The 19,118-nt window shown below is 39.3% G+C and overlaps 1 protein-coding gene across 1 annotated transcript in view; it reads right to left on the bottom strand.

Moving 5' to 3' along the window:
• Window positions 1-1,456: 1,456 nt before the first annotated feature.
• Window positions 1,457-19,118, bottom strand: part of adamts16 (ADAM metallopeptidase with thrombospondin type 1 motif, 16) — a 51,395-nt gene continuing 33,733 nt past the window's right edge. Inside the window, exons 15-24 of the mRNA XM_026185423.2 lie at window positions 18,779-18,902; window positions 18,315-18,559; window positions 18,075-18,216; window positions 16,851-16,977; window positions 6,316-6,520; window positions 5,167-5,361; window positions 5,010-5,066; window positions 4,594-4,800; window positions 4,333-4,480; window positions 1,457-4,251 (exon numbers count right to left, since the gene is read on the bottom strand). Coding sequence (XP_026041208.2) covers window positions 4,136-4,251; window positions 4,333-4,480; window positions 4,594-4,800; window positions 5,010-5,066; window positions 5,167-5,361; window positions 6,316-6,520; window positions 16,851-16,977; window positions 18,075-18,216; window positions 18,315-18,559; window positions 18,779-18,902 — 1,566 coding nt within the window. The 3' untranslated portion in view covers window positions 1,457-4,135. The remainder of the gene's footprint in view (window positions 4,252-4,332; window positions 4,481-4,593; window positions 4,801-5,009; window positions 5,067-5,166; window positions 5,362-6,315; window positions 6,521-16,850; window positions 16,978-18,074; window positions 18,217-18,314; window positions 18,560-18,778; window positions 18,903-19,118) is intronic.

Raw genomic sequence — 19,118 nt, 5'->3', positions numbered from 1 at the left:
CCTCAGCTATGACTACACAGACACAAGTACACATTCAAAGCACGTAAAACAACAACAACAACAACAACAACAACAAAACTGTACTTGAATAGAATCAACTTTTTGGGCTACCAATGAACAGCTCAATAAATCTATTTTGTATCAAAATAATGCTGTAATAAAGGCTCAAGGAAGACCTGCACATAACTGCAAGAGTGACCTCAGAAGAACAAGGAATCACTACATTTTGATTTAGAAATTATAGTTGGTCTTCACCAGCTGCACAGCCAGAGGTTCTGATGTGTTAGTCTGTCACATAAGTGGTTTAGACATTGGTTCAAAAGCATGAAGCATGCTGAGCAGGTCAGACCTCTCACTTCAGCATGTTTAGTAATAAAATCAAATCTGTTTTTTAAACTTCACACCATTGCCTAACTACAAATTATACTTGTTACCTAGAAATATAAATAAACAAACAAACAAACAAAAATGATATATGGGATCTAGGTTCATACAATAATGCCATCAGGCCTATTATAATGGGGCACTTATGTGCCTAAAATAACAGAACATAATATGAACTATTTTAGTTCGTATTAGTTCAGTGAGTTGTTCCTTGTGTTATGAACGTCACACCTGTTTTCTACAGTCATTGGTCAGCACAGGTAAATTACATGAAGAGTTGCATTATGACTAAGGAAAAAAGATACCTCTACACAATTACCTCTGAGACTGAAGACGTCACTTGGATCAGCAACCACCGAAAACCCAACGTCCAGATGAACACAATCAACTTCCTAGGGTTACCGCCACAGTTTCAACCATACAACTTTAATGATATAATATGATGTCAGCTGTACACACTGAAGGAACATAACAGCATATTAGACATACTAGTTACATATGGGATATGAAATACAAGGCTAGCTCTTATCTGCTTCAAATTGTGTTAGCAAAACTTCAGATTACAATATTGAGTCCACCAACTATATTTAAAGGGACAGACATAGATAGTAAAGCTACAAATGAAGACTCACTGCTATTATGGTAATAGCTACATTTTCAAACAGTGCATGTGAAACAGGATGAATACACATAACACTCTGGAGCGGAGCCATATTTGTGCTATTGACAATGTAACTTAAGCCGGATTAGGCCATCCTATATAGCTATATATCCAGCTATATCTCCTATATACCGGTAGCTTGGGGAAGGACCTCCCCTTTGTCCTGAACCTCCCCTTGGCTCTGTTTCAAGATCTACTTCATTATGGGAGAGTCTGACCAAACATAAGTCAGATCGGATCAATTGAGTAGAACAAAGTAATATTAAAAATTATTTAAAAAAATGTATTTAAAGAAAATATGAAACCAAACATTAAAAACGTTTTGGGTGCAAATTAATGTGTTACTGTAATGGCGTTACATTTTCAGTAAAAGTTACACACAGTCCTGCAATCAGCTGATTTCACTTTGTGTGCTTGTGAAAATGATTTTTATTAATATTGTGCAAAAGCATCTGCACAGACAGTATGCTAACACATAGCTAGGCAAGAAACCAGAAACATGTCAAGGCTAAGCCTTCCAGCCCAGCAGCCAGGGGCAGATTTTCAGCAGAAAAAAAGGCACTTAGACTTGTAGCACTGAAACCTCCATTTCTACACGTACATATCACCCTGGCGTTCGCTTTAAAGTCTCTTTAGAAGGAGGTCAAATGCACCGTAAATTTAGAAAACACCAGCAAATAGAAAAATATGCTGTCCAAAACCTTCACAAAAAAACTGCAGAAGTGTTTTTGGGGGGAGACAATAATGTGACGGACCAGATACGAAACCGAACAGCTTATAGCAAACATGTATCCACATTGTTATATGAAAAATGCAACTAAAACACACATTACCTGCATGTTTTTCCTCACTCACAACACAGATGAAACCATCTCTTCTTTTAAGCGTCTCAGTGCAAACCTTTGTGGTTTCTATCTCTTCCACAGCTGTTCCGTCAAGTTATTATCTCCAAAAAACACTTGAGTTGTGTTTTGTATTATTTGAGTTTTTTTGTTTTGTTTTTCTTACTTGTTTTATTCAACTTCCATTGGGTATTGCGAGCTCTTACAGCATTTTTATATTTGCTGATGTTTTCTTGAGTCACAGTGTGTTTGACTTCTCAGGGCCACCATACTTTGGGCCAGGTTTCATCTTTGCTTTGTGTTGCCGGCTTTGTGTTCATAAATAAAAACTAAAACAAAGATGACATCGGGATATGGATAAAAATTAGGATAGGAATTTGAGTCATTGTGCGGGTCTGTAGCCTAAAGTTTTTATTTCTGACTGATAATTAAGTGACAATGTGTTTCAGGTCATTTTGTGGAGTAAAGCAAAAGCAATACAATTGCTTTGTCCAAAAAGTAATTTAGTAGCTTAGTGCATTGAACTGAACTAACTGTACTGAAAAGACATTCCATCAAAGTTGAGTAGGTAGGTAAAGCAGTGAACTACCATGTAATCTTACTTATGTTGGAAGGAAAATAATAAATAGAAGCAAAGACTGGAGTTAAGATGTTTAAATGTACATATATACATTACAGCTGTTACAAGTAAAAGTTATAAATCTGTATTTTGAAGCCAGAGAAATGCAAAAGACGTACTAGCCCCCGCTATGGCAGAGTGGAACAATGGTGACAGTGATGTCAGTGATTTGGTGCAATCCTAATCCTCTGTAAAGGCATGATGACAGCGCCATGCCCAGTTGAAGATTGTAGCCAAAGTTGTATGAGTCAAGCGATCAAGTTTCCATCCTGAATATTTGTTTTTCTGCTTTTCTCCAGGAGTCCTTTTAGAGTTTCAAGTTTATCCCCCCCCTGAAAGATACTCTGTCCAACTTAAAGCTAAAAATGATGAAATCGGGGCTCATGTTCCTGTAGTTACACATTTTGTTTATCTTATTTCATTACCACCGTTAAAAAAATCATATTGTAATAGTATTACCTATCATCCATCAGTGCTTTTAAAATGTAATTGATATGTAACGCATTTTTGTGCCATATAAATGCATGCTAATGTCATGTATAATAATGTAGGACACATTAAACAACACACTGATATGGCTTGTTAGTGATTTCACTTGACAGCTGCTTTCTTTTAAAAAATAAAATAAAGGTTTTGCATAAAAAGGTGCAGTTTGACAGCATGTAATGAAAATTAATAACACATATTAAGGTAATGGGCTTAGGGTAGAGTAATACAAGGACACATTTATAATGCTTAATCATACAGTTTTCCAGAAACACTGCATTGCAAAGCCAATAAATAAAACAAATAATACTGTACACGGGTCACACAATTCATTTGTTATTTCCTGAAGCTTGAACATTTCACACTGATTTCATGAATTCAATGTGACAAAGTTGTAGCACCACTTGGAAGGAAAGCCACATCGCGCAGACTTATCCTGTCACAGAAAACATATGCATCTGATGATGCAGTTGATTTGTGCTCTGTTCTTTTTTTACTTTTACATGACAACTTCCATGGCAACTGCCCAGCTATTAAAGAAATACACATTGATTAGCATGTCATTTTTGTTCTTTTTTTTTAATTAAAAAAAAATTAAGCTCAAGGCAAAATTTATTTATACCTTTATCGTCTCTTTGAAACGTCCCTTTTCATTAAGAAACCACAGATTGTCAATTCATCAGGGTCTGCAGCGCAGACCAGGGCATATCACATGTTGCGTGGCAGCGCTTGAAGACGTCTTTCTTTGTTGGTTTGCCATCGTTGACCTTTGGTTGACTGAGAGATGCTGAGTGTCCTGAGTACAGATCTTTTCAGCTACAGTATATAAACAAAGCTGGGATTTTTCAGTTTCTTTTAGACATGTCCATCCTATTTGCTTTAATCACGATTACTATTTTGTTAGTTCCTCCACATAATTCTTGTCTTTATTTGTTTTTTCCCGATCACATTCCTGTGTAGTGCTGTCAACATCAAGTTCTTGTATCCAGATGTCCGGCATCGCAGAGAGAAAATGAAGAGCACTTCCAAAGAAAAGGCTTTGTATTTCAGTGCTCGCCACATGCTTAAAACCACAACCATGTTTTGCAGTCTTTTGACTAACTACCTATCTGCCTGTACAGCGGACTGAGTCACGTCCTAGGATTATAGGTTTGAATTTGAACATGACTGGCAGCACTGCTTGCCATAGAACTTGTGGTTGCAGACTCCATGTTGGGGCACCAGGTAACACCAGCTGAAGTAATCCTTACATGCAAGTTCTGTGTAAAAAGAAGAGAAAAAAAAAGTGAAATTCTTTTTCTTTTTTGGGAGATCTTTTGAGAGAATAAGAGCACTGGTACCTTTCTTCTCAGGTTGTGGACAGAAGTTGGTATTGCAGGCCTGGGACACTGCAGGTTTGAGATGGACGGCACAGCCGGTGGAAGGTTTCTCTTCCGCCAGACACTGGACCGCCCTGGCCTGCACTCCTCCTCCACATGTCACCGTGCACTGCGGAGAGCGAAGCAACAAGGAACGGATTATAGATACTGTGAATCTCCTTTGTGCGACACATTCGCTCCCTCCTCTTGTTTATATTACCAAAGTGGAAATTCTGCTGATACCTGAGACCAAGGAGACGAGCGCCATTCTGGCCGAGGTGGAGGGTGGGCTGGATAGCTCCGATGATGCGTCTTCCATTGGTAGTGCACTGATTGTGTTGTGCGGACAGGGCATTCAGCCAGGATGCAGGGCTTCTGAAGCTCTACTATGGGTTTGGGAACATGGTGGCACTTCTTGGGAGCAAGCTCTCTGTATTTTCCTGCAGTGTCCTTTATTATGAAATAGAGAAATTCACTAAAGCTATAGATGCCATTATATAATAAAGAACCTCCAAAAAATCAATTTAGAAACACAAAAGCAAATAATTAAAATAATATTAACAAATTGGAATTTAAAGAGAATTTAAATGCAGCGAATTATTATGACACTGAAAAATGACCTTTTGCTGTGTCTGATCAAACACACACACAATACACACCTTCTCTGCACACTTGATGAAGCGTGCCTGATAGCCACGACCACATGTTACTGAACACTGGATGTGGAACAGAGCAGAGACAGAGAGCTTATTCACATTAGCTAAAAATACATTTAAATACTGCATAAGTGCTGTTTTATTCATTTTAATTTCATACCTCTTGCCATGTGGAGACAAACCACTGGACCTTGCGTTGTTTCTGGCAGCGTCTGATGAAGCAGGAATCCTGACCAGCAGGTTTTGGCAGGCCTGCGCACTTGCTGTTGGGCAGCGTGTGTGCCTGGGCACCCGGGTTAGAGCTCACACACAGCACAGTCCTCTTCTTCAAACCATTGCCACACTTACGCGAACACTGCCAAATAAAAACAAACATGATATCTGATTGCATTTAGGTATTGGAGCAAAGCTTTCTCTTAATTAATGGCTGATCAGTTGGTTTAAATGCTACAGTATTAACAATCTTTGTTATCATAGTTAGGTCCAAACTGTCATGTTATATTCCAGCATTGTCAAAGCCTTGTTATGTGTTACACACATTTTTATCATCCATTAACAAAGACATAAAAATGTAGACTAAACTGTTTTTTTGAGAATTTCTTTCCATTTTTTTCCCACCTTCTTTCAAGCAGAAGGAACAAATTTATCAAAATTAATTGAGAGTTTGACATATTTAATTTAGCTATTACCTGGCTGGAAATGTCACATGCTAAACATCTTAACAGGCCAGCTATGCACAAATAGCATTTCAGAAAAGCTGCTATACAGCATAGTCACCACACAATGGATTACTGTGCTTTACTGCCTTAATAATTCCTTTGAGGTACTCCAGCAATTCCCTCAATATCCTTTTTTTATTCTAGAAACAGCTAATGGGACAATCTAAATCTTGAAGTGATTCACTACAGCCAATAAACACGGGGCTGTGACGCACTACACTGTGCCACAAGCTACCAGGGGGAGAGCGAACTGGACACCACTTGTGCCATGTCGTTGACGATATTTGGTGTAAAACGGCAGTTAAAATGTTACACTGAGACAAGTCACCACACAGAATGTATAGGATTTGGACAGAGAACAAAACACTGGAGGTCTCAGCGGGCACATTCATAGTTTAAAACCACTGAGATCACTGTCATAAAATGTGGTGAAGCCATTAAAGCCAGGGCGAACTTCACAACACAATGTGCAGAGCTCTTTAGGGCTTACTGGGCGAGCGTATGACTTCAAAGGGGTTTTTCAAGCTGTGTTCTTCAGCAGCAACGTGCCAGCAGCGTAAACAAACAGCATTAAAGTTTCACACTCTCACCTGCGACCACGACCCAGTTGTCCAAACCGGTGGACAGCTGTGTGTGTTGCAGGTCTGCTTCCTGACCGGGGACGGCTGGGCACAACGAGAGTCAGCCAGGGTGTCCACGTCAGTCTGGCTGGTTCTCTGGACACACTGGACCTGCCGAGTCTGCTCCCCTCCTCCACAGCTTCGGCTGCACACCCCCCACTCTCCTACAGACCAGCTGGGACAACACAACGCAAACCCATAGAGTCAATACGCACATTTTCTCGATCAGTTAGACAAGTGTACAGGAATTAATGATAATTATTGTTATTGTGGTATTGTTATTGTGATAATCACTGGTGTATTATGGAATCCATCTATGTTACCAGTATACAATCTGTGTGTTTGCCAGCAAAAAAGCAGTTGGGCAAAAAAACACAAGAACAGGCTCAGGAACAGGAACAGATTTACCCTTGAGTGGTGATTTCCACCACCCTAATTTCCACCATAGTCCACACTAGAGTGTAAACACGGCACAAAAATATTCACGCGTTTCAACACAAACACATACATATGGCAGGGAGGACATTTTAATTAGCTAACGATACTGAAACTGGCTAAATTGTGTATAATGCTGCTGTTTTCCTGCTCTGTCAGTGCTAAGTGTATTTTTATCTTTAATAACTTACCATTTTTTTTTATTATTTTATTTTTAAAATAATTTTTAGCTTAAGAGAAAGCCACACAGAATTTCACTGTGCTATGTATAATGACAATAAAGATCATCCATTCATATAATAGCGTCTGCAGAAGATTGTCGAATCTAAGACATTGCAGACATGCAATGTTTCAAAATAAATCTAAACTAAATTTAAACTAAATCTGATATAAATTTTATATTGTGCACGTCATTATGGTTAATATGGCTTATTTGTCAATATTCTAAATATCATGTACAACCAGAACGGCCGGGGGCTTTAAGCTGTAAGTTAAACCTCTGCAATATTTTAACCCCCCTCGCCTGGCTAAGCTGAATCATGACTAAAACTAAACATCACCACCTATTTCTTTTGTACATAACACAGTTCAGTTTATACTATTTTAGTGCATTTTTCTTCCAAGACTGCGCCTCAGTAAAATGTGTTAAGTTGCCTAATCCTCAAGCCTTCGCACTTTCTTAAAGTTTTGTTGCATCGCTTCCAAATGACCCCAAACTAAGGGCACAGGCAGCTCAATCGCTCAACACACACTCTGTTATCCTTTCTCTAACTTCACCCCAGTATACCCACCCAGCCTCCTACGATTTACCCCAAACAACCCAAAACATTGCTGTCAGCACACTGAGCTGTGTATATTAACAGTCTAAACTTTATTTGCAGTAATTTGGTGCATCACTTGCTTGGAATGCTGCAGAAGGTCAGTGAGAAAAGCTCCAAAGGGCATCATATGTGCACTATCAAATGTAAATAAAGGCAGAAGTAGAAAATCTATCTGGTGTTTTGACATGTCATGAGGAAGATACACACTGCGGTAATAGCAAATGGTGGTTCAGGGGGAGCGAAAGCGGCATGTAGAGATGAAAGTTTCAATTCGCTTGTTTATTTTAAAAAACCGACCAAGTAATCAACACATATATGTAATACATTTAACATGTTGACATAATATTTATTAACCTTTGGCAAAGAAATGTGAGCTGAACTTTGATGGCGTCATTAAACACATAAATAAATGCAAGCGGAACGCCAACCGAAGCCTAAGTGCAACACACCCTTCAAGAGCAGGGACTTTTTTGGGGTTTGTTTCATTTTTATTTTTAGTTTCACAAGGTACAAAATTCAGAATATTGTATTTTTTATAAATATATTTCCATAAATACTTCAGTTCCTAATATGCACAAGATTCCTATGTCACAGCATGCTAATTTGTAGTATAGTAGCTGATGTCACTCATTTAACATTTAAGAAAAGTTATGATGACATAAAATCACTTATTATGACATATTATCTTGGCTCTCTTACCCCTTCTTAGATATCCCTTCCTGCACAGGAAAGTAAAATATAGCCATCTGGCATACAGTTGGCAAAATATTTGAATGTATATATATGATAAAGTGCAAATTAAAACTTTATTTCATACTCCAGGGTATTTACTTTTACCATGTAAATATCAACACAATCACTTCACAGGAACGGCCATCGAAATAATATACTGTTTAATGCTGGATCAAGTTATAGAACACCTTGTGATCTTTGCCTCGGCTGGTATGAGTAACTGTGGTTGAAGGATGAGTAAGCATCATGCTTCCTGGACAGAAGCACAAGAGCTCAGGTGTCCTGTGGTGTGTCAGATAGCCTTTGAGGTCTAAATGACGCTGTCTAAATACACACTAGTGCATTAAATAACCTCTGACCAGTGTTTATAGCTTTGCCACTGTGCGTGTCTGCTTGGACTTTTACATGTATATATCACTGTGTGGGTTTTTTTTTTCAGTGTACACCAGCAGTGTGAGACAGAGTGATATCATGCTCTAAATGTGAGTGGGCATCGGAAACCTTTTTCCATGATGTAATGCTTGTTCGGTCCAAATCACTGGTTGCAGACACAGCAAAATTAAATAACTGCACGGCCTTAGAATAGGATGACATGTAGAGATAGACTGGTGACCACAGCCTGCTGGTCTACACTTGCATCCAAGTTGTGCGTGTTTCGGTCGGTCCAGCATGTGTTCTGCTTCAGATTCAGTTCATGCATGGCGAGGGCCCACAAACTGTAAAAGACCTATGCACTTTGATAACTTGAATAAAAGAAGCACACGCACATTTACAATTTTTAACAAAAATGCTTAATACTAGACTGGATATTTGACAAAAGTATAACTGAAACTAGTTTAGCTTGAATAAAGCATGAAACAGAACTTTGATATAGTACAACACATTAATCAGGCAACTATATCCTATACATGTTATGGATGTTTAACAGGAAATCTGAGCATTGTATGGACGGCAATGGCATAAGAAGGTCTATGGAGGATGTAAATGCACAGGAATGCAGAGCAGGTTACACCGTAACCAACAGGAAAAATACTGTAAAGCCTATCTAATCTTATTAAGTTGAAAATATTTTGCAGCCACAAGAGAGCTCTCATTTTTAGAGTCCTTATTGTTATCTGAAGTCGTTTATACATCAAGAAATGTTGGGTTTTGCTCAGAACAGTGAAAATCTGTCAGATGTTGCTGTATGTGTCTTACCAACACATGGTTCCCATGCACACACATATAAACACGCATACACATGCAGACCAGAAGCTCCAGCTTTAGATAATGAACGAGATAATCCTAAGAGACGGGTGTAAACTGTTGTGAGATTACTTTACAGCCTTTATTATCACTGCTTCCTCAGCTCAGTGTACACAGGCAGGTCCATTAGTGGCTAAACAGTACAAAGCAAGCAAAGGAGAAATAGATTATGTCAGAGCAGCATGCACATCTACCACGAGTGAGTAAAGAAGTGCGAGAGAGAGAGGGCAAATGTGAATCTGAACATATTTATAAACGACTTTTAAAAGATACAGACGGCAGAGAGACAGAGGAGCAGACAGACAGCATGGAGAGTGGTTGTCATGCAGTCACAGTCTCACAAATCCCCGTTGAGAGATTGGAAGTGCTGTGGCCTGAGCACAACTTTGACTGAATGACAGCTATCCTTGGCTGACTGCTTGGTTGTACCAGTGTGGGGTTATTTTTTTTTTTTTTTGGTGTGTATGTGTGGGCGATTGCTCGGATAGGATGGGAAAGGTGATGGAGAAAGGGAAAAAAGGTATCCATATTAACGTATCCAACCTATTAGATTTACGGTTATGGCCAAGCCTGAAGAAACATAAGTGATGGACACTGCAGACAGCGTCTTAAAGCAGTCTTTGTATGTGGATGCATTAGAAGTGGAAGAGAGGTCTCAAAAGGGATTTATTTCCCCCTCTTTCCAGAAACATCTAGTTTCGTGATGCCATTATGACCTATTTACCAAGAGAAATATAATTAGATTTTCCACTTTAAGTATGGTATAGAAACATAATACCCTACCTGGATTTCCATCATGTCTATACAGTTATCAGAAATACTTCCATTTCAGTTGTGTTATTTCTGTGCAAAGGGAATACAGGAAATCATTGGGGAACGTAATTTAGACCACTCAGTGATTATTGTATCAATATAAACTAGAAATAAATGAATTAGTCAAGCTTGGCATAACATTGTTATAGCAAATATTCCATATATTCATCAATTTCTACAGTCCCCAAAGTTTTACATAGATTGTTGCCATTTCACAGTGGATTCCACATATGTTGTGCTTTGGGTTGTAAATTGATTGTATATTTATCAAACCAACACGTCCACTTTGATTGAAAATTTTGTATTGAAAAAGAGGCATGTTTCTTTTTAGCAAGTTTGTTATTGGTTTCAGTTGTGTGTACTAAATATAAACCTAACAAATTAATGTTGAAGTACTTTTTGTTTCCTTTTTCCTTTAAAAAAAACTGCTTAAAGTACTGTTTGAAAGCTTGCTGTAGTGTTGTGTGTCTGCATTCTGATATACAATGAGCTCGCAGACACAGCGGGATGCATTTGGAAAGGTGACCCAGAACAACTTGCAAGGTCTTATGTTTAAGCTACTTCACAAAAAGGAGTCGTTTCCATGACTGATAGTGTTCCTTTGTGTGTTTCTGTGCAGGTATCATTTTTGACAATGTGTGATCATTGTTATGCTGAAAAATGAAGCTGTTGCCAACGAGACGCTTTCCAGATGGTATCGCATGCTGATACCTATCATTTTCACATCCAAATTTCAAAGTTTGGATTAATACTCTGCAAGACATGTTGCCACTGATTTTCAGTCCAGTTCTTGTGTAATTTGGCATATCTCAGCCTTTTCTCCCTGTTTCCCTTCCCTAAAAATGGCTTCTTGACAGCCATCCCTCCACTGAGACCATTTCTTATGAGGCTTCAGTAAACAGCAATGGATCATCTGAAGCGCAAGATGCATCGCTCTTTTCTTTGATGGATTTTTCCCCCCCGTTTCTTAAAGACATAACTTTGAGATGCTGTTCATCTGGTGTAGATGCTTTTTAGACCTGATACTTCCTTCTTTTGTCCTCTACTTGTCCAGTTTCCTCAGATTTTATGAGGACACACTGCTCACCATGCTGAGATATGCCAGTTGTTGGCTGATTGCTCTTTGGGAATCGCCTTGTTGGTGCAAGAACTACCTTATTCCTGTCAATCTGTGTTATCTTTGACATTTTCTAATAGAATCAACTAAATGATTATGTGTTTTTGTGACAGGCTGCTACTAACCAAGTATCTAAAGATACAATTTAAAATTGTTCTTTGCTATGTTGTCTGTTATGTGTAGATACAACACCACTTTATCCTTTGAGTTAGGGGCCTTTTTTATGCTTGAGTCGTTCACAGGTCAGTGTTAAGTGGCTTGAGGCCTGCAAGAAAAATAAGTGAAAAAGCAGCTAAAAAAATGTGAAAGACCAACAAAAAGCAGGGAGAACTATGGCTCAAGACTACTTTAAAAAATTACAACAATGTTTGGCTCCTTGGAAGAATAATCAAAAGAAATGATTGGTGGCACATGGCTTTCAGATACTAGTGTCGGTGCTAAACAATGACAAATCTAAGAGATGAAGGATGTTGAAGGCTCTGGCAGACAGCAATGAGGTGACAAGATCAAAGAGTCAAAGCCGTGTAGCATAGGAAAGTGGCTTTAGACATTACTATGGTCCCACGTGGATTCAAACCCTCCACGAACAGTAAAGCCATGAATGCACTTCACAGACCTTTCTTTCCGAGCAGACATGAGCTGGAGCTGAGGAACATTAATAATGGCTTCAGCCTACTATGTAATGCAATTCAATGCAGCATTAAAAATGTTATTGGTTCCACCTAACTGAGAGGTCATCGTGTCTGTTGTCAGCTAGGCCTGTTCAATGCATATGAAGTGAATCATTTATAAACAGCGCAAAAGCATAAAGACAGTTTTGGTACCACCATCTGTGTTGCATTTAAATTGTCAAGCATGTCACAGTTTTAAGATTTTGACTGCTTTCACACAACAACGAATAAACCATCCCCACGAAAATGTGGCTCTCCCTCTTTAATGGAGGCCGTAAGATGTGGTTAAATGCTTTAAAGACTAACCAAGCTTGACCTCGTTGAGACTGTTTTTCTTACCATGCTGAGCTTAAAATGCACATAATTAAATAACAAAAACACATTTGTCAGGCATTAAAAAAATACTCGGTAACAGTAATGACAGAAAACTCCAGGTGGAGTACAGAGGTGGCCCTCCTATCTTAAATTTTGGTAAACCTTTATTTAAAATGCCCCGCGTGTCTATGAGTAAAGACATTTTTTATCCTGGCTGGGAATCGTCTGCACAGCTGGCAGCGGTGTGCTGTCATCATAGCACCATTTTTTCCCTTGAATAGTGAAAACAAAGTAAAAATGACTAAATAAAATACAGCACATTACTACACATGATGATACAATAAACCACAAAGATACTAAAAAAGGCTGAAATAACAAAGCTCTGGGGGGACATGTGTTCCTTTTCTGAAGACTTATACATATTGTCAGCGCCATCACTGCTTTATGCGAGTGAATACGAGACAGTTTTGTGGTCATCTTGTAGCATTTTCCCAGGTTACCTGTTCCAAAATGGAGACAAATACAAGCTGAGCGAGAGGAAAATATTCAGGCAATGACAGAGCTATGCAGAGGAAAAATCCCCTTTTGAACAGCTGCTGGTTACTATAAAACACGAGATAAACGCTAACATAATTGGGATTCCATGATTTCAGAGTGGATTACATAATATCGATGCGCTGTTTAATACTGTATCCACATTTTCTTCTGCCTTGATAATTTTTTAAGCATACTTGGTAAACGCCCGTGAAAATGCAGAATGAGAGTGATGACTTCACAAGCAAGACGGGTTCCAGTGAAAAGCACTGAGAAGACGGGAGATGGGGCTAGTAGAAAGAATATGAGCTAACAGACTGCTGCAGTTTAAGACTGCTGGCGGCTCTGATTTTGAGGTGGGGTTGGAGTAGGGACACTGAAATTTGTCTTAATGAGAGGGTGAGAAAGTGTGGGTGGAAAAGAGCTTCAGAAGTAACTGAAGTCACCACCTTCTGCTGCCCTGCCATGTCTTCTGTGCAAGCAAGCCAGGCAGCAGCTGATGGCCACTCATTCTGCTTTTGGCAAAAACAACAACAGCATCATGCAGCATGATTGCATGCAAGATGTTGCTGTATATGTTGCATCACATTTTAGGCACACAAGCGCAGACACACCGCCCCTTGAGAAACACATTGCAGGCAATGCATTAGCGGCAGCACCACGACAATTTTGTTGACTTTGCTTTTAAAACTTTCTATGAAATGTATTAACTTTGAGGCTCCTGTCACATTATATTACATTTCATAGAAATACTAAATATTATTACAGAAAGCAAGCATGACTGCAACAAGGCCTTATTGTGCCCAACTGACCTTCTAGTTCTTCTAGTTCAAGAACTTTATGGAGAGTTCTCGTAAGGTTTTTTTTGATGGTTTGGTTTGGCTACTGCATGACATTTTTATAAATGTGGCGGACAAAGTCACAATTGCACATACAACAAGAGAATTTTGCTGCACGTGCACATGCAACCCTGACCAAGATGAGGTCAGTGTCCCAGCTAAATCCCTCTCTGCTCATGAATCAATGCACAGCTTGTCAGCAGCGTCCCCTTCGTTTGCAAGAACTTGGCTGATATTTCAAGAGCTAAGAGTGTTCATGGAAATGCTCACAATAGGGGCACAGAGAAATGGATGCCTCAGCAAAAGCCTAACAAAGCCTCTAGGTAAATTCTTTCGGTATTGATTTTAAGACAGACATGCTTTTATCTCTGCTAGCTAAAATGATCTTTTCATTCACAAAAGGTTTGAGTGCCAGTTTTCAGTTTGCATGATACAGTGTAACAAAGTTCAGCATTCTGCCTTAATAGAAACAACATTTAGGCACGGAAAGCCTGTCTGCTTTTAATCGAAAATAAAGTTTTTACTATCTTATTTATTTATTTTTTGCAGACCTCATTAAAGTCTGACAATGCTTTTCACAATGAGCACTGGAAATAATATAATCAGTTGGTCCCTGCAGTTTTAGTGACATTTGGTGATATTTAGTGATATTTAAATGCTTTGCCCCACCCTGTATGTAAATATCCAGTCTTAAAAAACATATCTATATATTCGAAACCATTTTAAACCATCAACGCAATCGCAAATTCTCCTGTTATTTGAAACCACTGCTGTCCTAAGAATGCCTTACACTCACACATCTTCTGGCCAGGACTTTACACAACATGACACTGACCAGAGCAGTGCAGACAAGGGAGGGACATTTCCCCTGTGTGTGTTCATATATATCTTGCCTGTCAACGGGTGAACCACTTCCGATGATGTCCACAGCATCAGGCCATGTTGACTGATCTTTGTTCCTCTTTGTTGGCTCTTAGCATCAGGGATACAGACAGTGACCAAACCACCTAAACGTAGCCAAGATCCTACAGAACTACACCCTAAAACCACAAAATCAGGAGTGGGTCTCACTCCCACTTTCCCTCAATATGTTTGTGCCACTCAAGGTGACCCCGCTGACATTTTACAACAACTGGGAAAGCCTGCTTAACCACAGCAATCTGGAAGTGCATCTCAGCTTATGATAACATTTCCTACTTCCCAATTAGTCTTGGGCCAGCATCCTGGTATAGCCTTGTGGGAAAAATATGCTCTGATCAGCAGAGTTTGGAAGTGAACCAGCATGTCCCACCAAAGAAACTGGCAGTGCATTTTGCATACCCCAATGCGCTGGACATCTAAAAGAAAAAAAGTTCTAGGTGGATCCTGATATGGCCAAAGAGCTTAGGTCCCAAAGTGATGATCCATGTGAATAGGTTTACAAGTTCTTGGCCTGCTGCATTAAACAAACACAGAAGCTAACCATTCCTGACAGTTGGTGGGGTTTTCATGCTGAACTGGATAAAGACATGAACAGAATATCCAGTGGAACTTCTCCTTCTTCCCTGTGTCTCACACGCATGTTCTGGCCAAAATGTAAGTTATTTTTCATTTTGAAGTGAGGATAATGTCATCATCACAAAGCAGGTGCTTTAACGGGTTGGAAAAGGGTAAAACATATAGTCAGTCCTGCCTGACACTCTTCATTGGCTTTACTATGAGGAGATAGTGTGGGAACTTTGGAAGAAATTACTCAAGTAATAAACAGCTCTTCTGACAGAAATTGCAGAACAGATGTGTAGGTGTTGCAGACCAGCAACACGTGGCAGTGAGAAAGAGTGAAGGAGAGAGAAGGTGAAAAGGAGAGAAGCTAGGAAGATAGCAGGATGGGAGAGAGTAAGAACACCAGAACAAAGTAGACAGAATACTATTCGCTGCCATGTTTTTACCTTCAATAACTAGATGTGAGTATACTTGGCTGGAGGCCCTAAAGCTGATCCTCTAGCTACCTAAGGTGCAAACATGAATTGCACGCATGTAGAAAATGTTCACCATTTACAACTGAACACATTTTGTCCCGTAGCCAGAAGTAGACGCTGGCCCTTCCAGGATATGTCAACTGAACAACTGAATAATTGACAAAGCCTGAAGTCTTGAAGGGCCAAACATTGTGCTGTTTTCCATCCAAAATATGTATCTGGAAAATATGAGGAAAGGTCTGCACAATTCAAATACCATTTTTAATAATGTCCAGACTGAGAGCCATCTAAAACCAGAGCGCCGATATATTGATGAGGTCATTCACAATTTTTTTTAAAAGTCACAAATTATTTCGTTTGACTTGCATGAGTTGTGATGTTGTAACTACATAAAGTCATCTTAACAACAGAAGTCTGCATATGACCATAGTTTTGTCTCAATCTAATGGTGGTGCCAGATGGAAAGTTAGGAAAATAAGAAAGCGACTGCATTTAAACATGAATGTCTGTAACCCATTTAATGACAATCAGAAGTCACTGGGATTTATTTCCTGGATGCAGTGACTGTCTGTACAGAGTTGCATGGCTACCTGTGATATATGGGTGAACATGAAATCAGAAAGGAGATGAACCAAGCTGATTTCTACGAGATATGAGCTAAAACAGAGAAAAAAAAAAACGGTCAATCACACTCACACTTATGTCCAATTTAGAATATTTTGCCAGTTAACTTAAAATTTATGCCCCAGTCACACCAGTACAACCACACCCTTCTTGCTGTGACATGACAGTGACGACCAATGGACCATTTAACCGCCCCATCCAGTCGTAACACAGATTTTTTATTTTAGATGAAAACGTTGGACCGGTAGACCAACAGATATGCAGTTAGCCAAACGAGAAAAAAAAAACTATACATGTTAGAAAACCTACTTAAATTAATTAACACAATTTATAATACATGATGACTAGTGGGGATGATCAGCAAACATAACAAATACACATGAAAATGCTGAGGGTCTGACCTGGGAGGACACGGTTGGGTGTTGCAGGGCATCAATCCAGTAGCTGGTCTTGATCTGGGATTGCAGTACGACACATTCACCTGCACTTTCAAGTCTTTGTAGCATGCTGACTTGGTGTTCATTTGGCCTGCATAGGGTATAGATCAGTAAACATAGAAATGTTTAAAGAATACAGTTGTCATTTTGCGTCAATCTGCTATTTAACTACTATAAAATCAACAAAACTGCATGATGGGAGATGGAACCACACGTTCACCACTTCTACATATGTTATTCAAATAAATGTTTTTGTCTCACATGTGTGCAAAAAACTTAATTTGATTCAATTAACTTTACTAGTTTATCACCAGATTGTCCTTTCATCTTTAATAAACTTAAACTAATATTCATGTTTGACTGAAGTGGCTTTAGCATCAGTGACTTCTTGCACAATTGCATATTGTGTTGATTAATCTAAGTAAACCTTAAATCAGGTTTTAAGACTACTTTGATTATTATTTTAACTTAGGCAGAGTCAGTCAGTACATCTGAGCTAATATAGGTCACTTAGTCAGTCACACTCTTTAATAAAGCAAAAGACTCTCAACTCATCACAACCTGCAATCAGTATTCATTGAGGTGGAGGTGGCTAGGGGGTACTGCAGCAGACCGGGGTGGACAACTTTAACCTCAAGGGTCAATCAATAGGAATTCTACACTAAGAGCTTTGTTCACAGTGATGACGCTAAGCAAGCGCACATGCACAAATATAGCCATGCCTACACAATGCACCCTTGTTCCTCAACCTCTGGCCACAAATTACCTGCCCAGGGGACAAAGGCCACTGGTCGCAGGCAGGCATGTGTGTGCTTGCAATGTGTGTGTGTGTTTGTAATAGCAAGTCTCCAGCTGAATAAGGAGAGGTCCCACCAGTTTGAACCAAGAGCCTCTAATGTCCCCTCAGTAATGATGGGAACACGCTCGTCTCCATTTAACCTGGAGCTAAAAGACTGATTAAAGGTCAGAGAGGCAAGAACTAAGCTTTAGGCTTAGTCTACTGATCTACAAATTGTCCTCCTCATTTACGGTTTTAGATCAAGATTAGAGGTGATGCGTGCTTTTTCATCAGTGCAACAGATTTTAAATTGCTTCTTAAAAAGTTGCATCTATGAAAAAACAAACATAAATCCAAAAAAATAAAAATTAAAAATAAAGACATTGCATTTTTTAAATGTTTGCTCGTACCTCCAGCACAAGTGGCTGAGCACTGGGAGCGTATGATAGCCCATGTATAATTGTGCTTGATGCGGTTCTTCATCAGTTTCTCATCAGCTTTCTTTAGAGTATATTCCCAATGCACACCAGGATTCCAGCCCTGCAACAGCACCTAAAGGAAAAAAGGTAATAAACAGGCAAGTAAGTCACAAAGAAAAAGGAGAAGGAAAGTAGGTCTTAATCATGTTACTGAGACCAATGACCTACTACCTCTATTACTAGAGTCTCATTGGTGGGACCAGCTGATATGAGACTCTCTGGTCTGTTATATGGTCTTTTGTACTCGAAAATTGCTCCAGCAACGGGGTGTCGGCCAGGCCAGTCCACGGTCCAGTGGCCATTAAGGTAGTAGCGTCTATGTGTGTCCCTGACAGCCAAGTAGGAGGTGGAGGAATTCAGTTCAATCACACGGATGCTCCGAGCTCCAGCTGGGATGGTTATCACTGCATAGTACTCTGAGAAATATTAGAAGACCTTAAATAAGCATTAAAAGTGGCATAAAACTCCAGCAAACAAAACAAAATGTTAATAATATGATATTAGGCTACACAGATTTTATGGTGAGGACTGCACCATACAAAGTTTGTGGGACATGAAAACAAATATGAGGTTTTAAAACATTTCCAATAAAATCGCTAAAAACCAATGAAGTGAATAATTCATTTGTGACGTACGGTTAGTAAAATGCTGTTTTGTGTACTGTCCTTTGTAAATCTTGCAGGTGGAGTTGTCTCCTTTACACACCCCACAAGCATCGGGCACAGCTGTGGAGCCTAAAACACGGTCACAGCCAACTCTCTGTGGAAGAAAATCATCAGCGCTTTTGATGACAGTGTAGCTCACACACATAAAAACACAAGACTGCGTCACAGTACGCATTCGATTACAACATTTACAAAATTCCAACATTTATTATGTACGTGGTGACAGGTCAATATTTTACTATTCATTACATCTAAAGTAGCAGACAGCAGGAGAAATAAAAGAGTCTGTTGATGTTCTTTACTGCTTACA

The sequence above is a fragment of the Astatotilapia calliptera genome, chromosome 11, assembly GCF_964374335.1.
Source record: "Astatotilapia calliptera chromosome 11, fAstCal68.1, whole genome shotgun sequence".
Lineage (NCBI taxonomy): Eukaryota > Metazoa > Chordata > Actinopteri > Cichliformes > Cichlidae > Astatotilapia > Astatotilapia calliptera.
Note: the sequence above shows the minus strand (reverse complement) of the source record. Positions and strands in the feature narration are given on the sequence as shown.